Here is a 6,490-nt window from a genome sequence, read left to right on the forward strand (position 1 = left end):
TGATTTTAAAACGTAAGACAGTACCCAGATTTGAAGACTACAGTAAGATTTAACTTCTACTGTTAATAAGATTTTGGTAGGCTACTATTAGATGGATAGCCTAAATGTCCTAATTCAGATGGCTACCTGTTTTTTTTTTTGTTTTTTTTTATGGTATATCAAAAAGTGTATATTTTTTAAATGTTATTGTTGGTACATTTTACCAGTTTTTACCATACTTTCAAAACAAAAATTAAATTAGGAAAAATATGCAATATGAAAATAATTGAAGACAAAATATGTTTTATTGAGAAAAAACAAGATTTGGTTTTTAAAAAGCCTTTTTCCAAAAGGTACATCTGGAAAAAGGGGGGTCGTCTTATAATCAGGGTCGTCTTATATTCGGGCCAATACGATAAATCAGATACAGATAAAGTAGCACAGTAAAGATTACATTAATATGAATGCATTAGTGAGAGCGACTGCGTGTGTGAATTAACTCTACCTGGCAGCGTCTCTCTACTAGTAGTGAAGCTGTGGGATTTAGTTATTAAGAAATATATGAACTTTTCAGTTTCTAAGCTATTTTATTGAGAAATCATGGAACAGTGTTGACAATACAATGACTCTGTGCGCGTGATGTACGAGCTACTGTCTGTAGCCTATGTGTGTGCGTTACAGTGCAACAGCGCATTAGATTAGAACGGCGATTAACTTACCTACCTGTACAATAAACTGTTTAAAACGTGCATTCTCCCGTTCAATTTCGAGCATCCAGTAATATAACCTCACATGTCTTGTGGAGCGCTTTCAGAGTATGCATTTATTTGTCATTTGAACTGTTTGGAAACAGAGCGTAAATGTGCAAGTCCTTCAAAGATTTCTTATCCTGTTGCGCCCTCTACAGGACCTAGTGATGTCAAGCTTAAAGCGTCATGGCAGAGCATTGAAGTCGACCAGTCGACTAGTCAGTGTAACCCCTAATATATATATATATACACACAGTGGTGTGAAAAAGTGTTTGCCCCCTTCCTGTTTTTTAAATTTTTTGCACATTTGTCACACCTAAAAGATTCAGATCATCAAACACATTTTAATATTACACAAAGATAATGCAAGTAAACACAAAATGCAGTTATCGATATATCGATATTATGATATTATATACCTATTTTAAACAACCATCTACATTTTTATTAACTCACAAATGCACCCAAAATATATAACATGAACATTTATCTGAAATTTTCACATCCTGTACCTCAATTGGGACATTCACAACAAAAAAAATAGGCCTACACTTTTTGTATACATATAATAATAATAATAATAATAATAATAATAATAATAATAATAAAGAAAATTCAAATCGGAAAAACTGTTCTGGCTGCTATATGGGCTCAGTGCTAAAAAATATTTTCTACAGATAACCAAATTACAAGCAATAGCAGAAAATAAATACAAAGACACAAGTTCAATAAACAGTGCTTTTCAGGTTTTAAATAAATTTTCAGGTACGCTACAGAAATGTAATAATCAAATGTAAAATAAGTGCATAGTCTCAAATGTATAAATTAAATATAGATTCATCATTTTTGATGATTTTGAAGTAATTTTGTCTGTATTTATTCATCCATGCACAAAAAAGCGGAAGATAGCTCAATTAAGTATTCGCGCGGTGTAGACGCACGCGGCTGTCTGTGTCTGTGTGTGCGTGTGCTTCAGATGTGTGTGCAGAAAACTTCTCACACAGCGCTCGACTGTTCAGCCAACAATCCCGAGCGTCTTTTACGCTCACCTTGTGCCTTCGGGCAGTCCTTATATCGAGTCCTGATACGTGAGTCTGAGCGAGAATGCACGCGTTGGCGGTAATGCTTAGATGGACATTAGTCCTATGTGAAAATGTGGACAGTGCCAAAACAATTTATACTATTTAAACTACAGATATCGATATTTTACGTGTGGCATCGATGCATCGTATCGTCAGACATCATATCGATGTATCGATCCATATCGATAAATCGTTACACCCTTATATATACAGTGGGTACGGAAAGTATTCAGACCCCCTTAAATTTTTCACTCTTTGTTATATTGCAGCCATTTGCTAAAATCATTTAAGTAAATTTTTTTTCCTCATTAATGTACACACAGCACCCCATATTGACAGAAAAACACAGAATTGTTGACATTTTTGCAGCGTGAGTCTGAGCGAGAATGCACGCGTTGGCGGTAATGCTTAGATGGACATTAGTCCTATGTGAAAATGTGGACAGTGCCAAAACAATTTATACTATTTAAACTACAGATATCGATATTTTACGTGTGGCATCGATGCATTGTATCGTCAGACATCATATCGATGTATCGATCCATATCGATAAATCGTTACACCCTTATATATATATATATTTTTTTATACATTTAATATTTTAAATGAATTAACAATATAAAATAGATTTCCTCTTTATATTGTCTATAAAGTATTATTACATTTTATTTAATAGATTTATTAGTTCAGTGCACAATGTGCTCTTGTATATTTAATGGACAGTGTTAATAATAATAATAATAATAGTAATAATGTTAGTTTATTTAGTTTTAGTTATTTTAGTACTTCTAGAGAAATGTTGACTTGGCAACTAGCTGAAATAAAATAAAACAAAATAAAATAAATATTGTATTTTGTTTTATTTTTCAGTGAAAGTTTGCTTTATTTCAAGTAACAAAACTATAACGTGAACAATTAATCCATGCACGTGTCTTTTTTAAAGAGAAAATACATTTTTTAAACAGAAATTAAAAACTTAAAATGACTAAAACTGAAATAAAAAATAAGGCTAAACAGAAATACAATCAAAATTTAAATTAAATTTAAAAAATGTATTAAATAATTAAATTAAAATGAAAAGTAATTAAAATAAAATTAATAAAAGTGAAATCACATACAAAATTATTAATAAATAAAATTAAAACTATAAAAAAGCCAAATCAAAATATTAATAAAAACCATAACAGTATCTCAAATGATCCTAAACGAACTCTGATACAGACGTGACGGGTGGAGGATGTTGAACTAAACGACATAAAACACCAAAACAGCGTCGTCATATAAAGCCGTCAGCGTTATAAGGTCAAACTAAAGCAATCAGCTCACGAAGTTTCCTCAGTTTGAGAGAGTTCTGCACGCTTCGCTCTCCTCCTCTGAGCTCAGATTGATTTATTTCACGAGGGCTTTATAAATATAATCCTCACCTGAGAACGGCCCGAAGCTTTGATGATCTGAATAAAAACCGTCCCTCTGGTGGAGAAGCCACTAATTTCACATTCGCAGCTCTGAAGCGGAGTGAAATGGAAATGTGTGTCCAAGGAGAGATGGAGCTGGGACTTCATTTAAATAACTATTGTGCCTGCCGATGCCACCAGCTGCATTATATAATGTAATGATATCTTTACCAACTCCCGCTGCTGCATAATGAGAGTCAGCAGACACAGGCCTGAAGAAAGTTTAGACAGAGATTCACTTCAGATGCAGTGCAAAAACAAATGATTCCTTTGAATCTTTCAAATGATTCGTAATGCTTCATGACTCATGCAGTCTGTAGCATGCATACGTGGTGTAATCTGCACTAGATTTCTATGCATGTAATACCTGGATGACCCTTATTGTGAACTAAAACTCAAATTATAAAAAAAATAATAATAATAATATTCATTGAAATAAAATAAAATGTGTTATATTAAAAACATCAAAAACATAATTGAAGTTTTAAACAGAAAACATAAAAATAAAACCTTCTAATAAAAATATTCTATCATGTAAAAATATTTTTTCAAATATTAATAAACGTAAAAATAAGTTAATAAACTTAAACTCGAAAAACTTAAAAAATTTGAAAAGCAAAATTAACTTCAAGCTGAAGTACTAAAATTAATAAAACTAAATTGAACAAAATAAAGCTAAATAGAAATTACAAAAAAACTAATACAAAAGACAAAAGCACATAATAAAATTACTAAACCTTAAAATACATTTATAATGAAAGCTACAAACATAAATGTAAAGTATTAATATTTCACCAAAGCACTGAAATCACTAAAAGTAAAGCTGAAATAAAAATAAATTAGAAAGTTTAGATCTATATTTCTACAAAAAATAAATAAATAACAATACAAGGGACAAAAGCACATAATAAAATGACTAAAATTAAAAAAAAAATTAAAACTAAAAATATAAATACAAAAGCTAATTCAAAATATACAATAGTATATAAAATAGAAATACTTAAAAATTACAAATATAATACTAAAATAACAGTTTTGACGTAAAAAAAAACTGTGGCTCATATGTTCATAAACAACACAACATGTACAAAATACATGTTACATATTTATAAACAACTTTTGGACTTTTAAGGACTTTAATATATAATATTTATTTTAAAATCGCAATATTGTAATCATTATAATATTGTAATCATTATATTACATTATATATGATATTATATTAAAATGCATATATTATATTATATTAAAATGCACTGAATAATTAAAAAATAAATAATAACTTAAAATTAAAAACTTTTAGACTTTGTTATATTTTTTATAATATAATTCCAATATTATAATACTTATTATTATATAATATAACAAAGTTAAAATATAGATAATTTAATCATATATTAAAAAATTAAAATTAAGTCCAGATCAAATGTTAGATGTAATTTAACTGCATTTTAGGTTCCTGATGTCCTAGTTTGTGTCTGCAGAAGACGCTGGTGAGGAAAAATGGGGCAAAAAAAAAAAAAAAGCAAGAATATCATTACCTAATAATTTCCATGCAGGCAATTACAGCAGCTCTTTTGCTGCGCCGCTGAGCTGAAGATAACTTTCTCTCATTAGCATGCTAATGTGCAAACAGCAGGGTGTGTTGGATCTTCAACATTTTACGACTCACCTCATTACACATTAATGAGATTTAAAAGTGAAGGCAAAATAAAAATAACTTGTCTTTGTGAAGTCGGAGGGAGACGTTTGAATCAAAGACGCTCATTACTACGGGTGACCCCCAAATAGTCGACGATGCGATGCTTTGATAGGAGAAACCTGATTCGACTATTAATCTCAAAATCGAATATTCGCGGAGGTGTTATGAAACGAGGATCATGCCACTTTGGCTATATAGGGGCGCTCAAATATCTGATTTCACATAGAACTACGGGTTTTCTCCCAATAAGTTAATATGCAGCCTATTAATAACGCTGTAAATAAGAATCTGAAAAGAAAGAACTATTTTAACGTGCGTGAATAAATCCAGCCACCTCTATAGATTTAAGTTTCACTTTCTATAATCCGTGACCGACAGAGGAGCATCTCGGCGACAGGGATTTAAATCTTTAACAAGACTCAACCTGACACAGACGGAGTGAAAGACTGGATTTGTTCGATCGGGTAGGGTACAAGTGATTTCAAAACATTTCAGCCGGTTTATATATATATCGTGTATATATTATTTATCTCGTAAAATATGCATTTGGTCGAGTTGCGCTGCAGTAAAGCGCTTCATTGTAGCACTACGCTGATTATATCTTCAGCACGCAGCGCGAGCAGGACAAACAACAATGCAGAATATTATTAATAACTATGACTGGGACTGTCATATACATAACATTATAATCAGAACACTATTATAATAAAACGTTTAGTTGCCGTGTTTCTGCACGTTGTTCATTCAGAGCCGCGCAGACACGTTCATGTGCATTCGGAGCATTTTGTGCAGAGAGCCTGTAAGTCGTAATATTAACGTTATGTTGTATAAATAACGAAGCGTATTCTATATGAGATAAATGACGAGTTAAATCCCATTGATTAAAAACCTGCTGCTTCATTCGACTGGTCATCTTCAGCGCGCGCAGCTCAAAACAGAAATGCAGAGCATTAATAACTACTGTCATATACACAACGTTATAATGAGAGCACTATTGTAAAAAATGTTGTGAATTCTTAGGGTTTCGCTGAGGTTTAATGTTAACTAACTTTTAATCAAAACATAAAACGTTATTTTTGTATCTGCGAGGCGTCCGTTACACATTTTCACTGTGTGTTAACGTCACTGTCGAATGTCTGACTCGACTCTTGGTAATGTATTTTGCCCCGCCCCCAAAACATATGATTCGACTATCAGCAAGATTCAAAAACTCTGATTCGATTATGTGAATCCTTAGTCGGGTGAGTCGCTTCAAACGCAACGCTTCACTCTTACCTGGGTGAGGTGAATGACGCCCTGAGACGTCACCAAACAACCCATGAAGCCCACGAACTGCAGATCCGGACAGTTCTCCGCAAACGCCTGCACCGATTTATCCGTCACCTGACAAACACAGAGGGATAAAAACACATCAAAACAATGTCCTAAATTTTGCATACATATGTTTTCCATGTGACTCGCACTTTAACCAGTTCTGGTAAAAAAATAAAATAATAAATATAAATTATATATATATATATATAT

At 32.0% G+C, this 6,490-nt stretch overlaps 1 protein-coding gene across 1 annotated transcript in view; it reads right to left on the reverse strand.

Moving 5' to 3' along the window:
• The window catches only part of fbxl17 (F-box and leucine-rich repeat protein 17), a 267,757-nt gene that overhangs the window by 163,006 nt on the left and 98,261 nt on the right, over positions 1 to 6,490 (reverse strand). The window contains exon 8 of the mRNA XM_016253937.1: positions 6,242 to 6,349. Coding sequence (XP_016109423.1) covers positions 6,242 to 6,349 — 108 coding nt within the window. The remainder of the gene's footprint in view (positions 1 to 6,241; positions 6,350 to 6,490) is intronic.

Source organism: Sinocyclocheilus grahami, unplaced genomic scaffold, assembly GCF_001515645.1.
Source record: "Sinocyclocheilus grahami isolate Dianchi unplaced genomic scaffold, SAMN03320097.WGS_v1.1 scaffold1213.1, whole genome shotgun sequence".
Taxonomy (NCBI): Eukaryota; Metazoa; Chordata; class Actinopteri; order Cypriniformes; family Cyprinidae; genus Sinocyclocheilus; species Sinocyclocheilus grahami.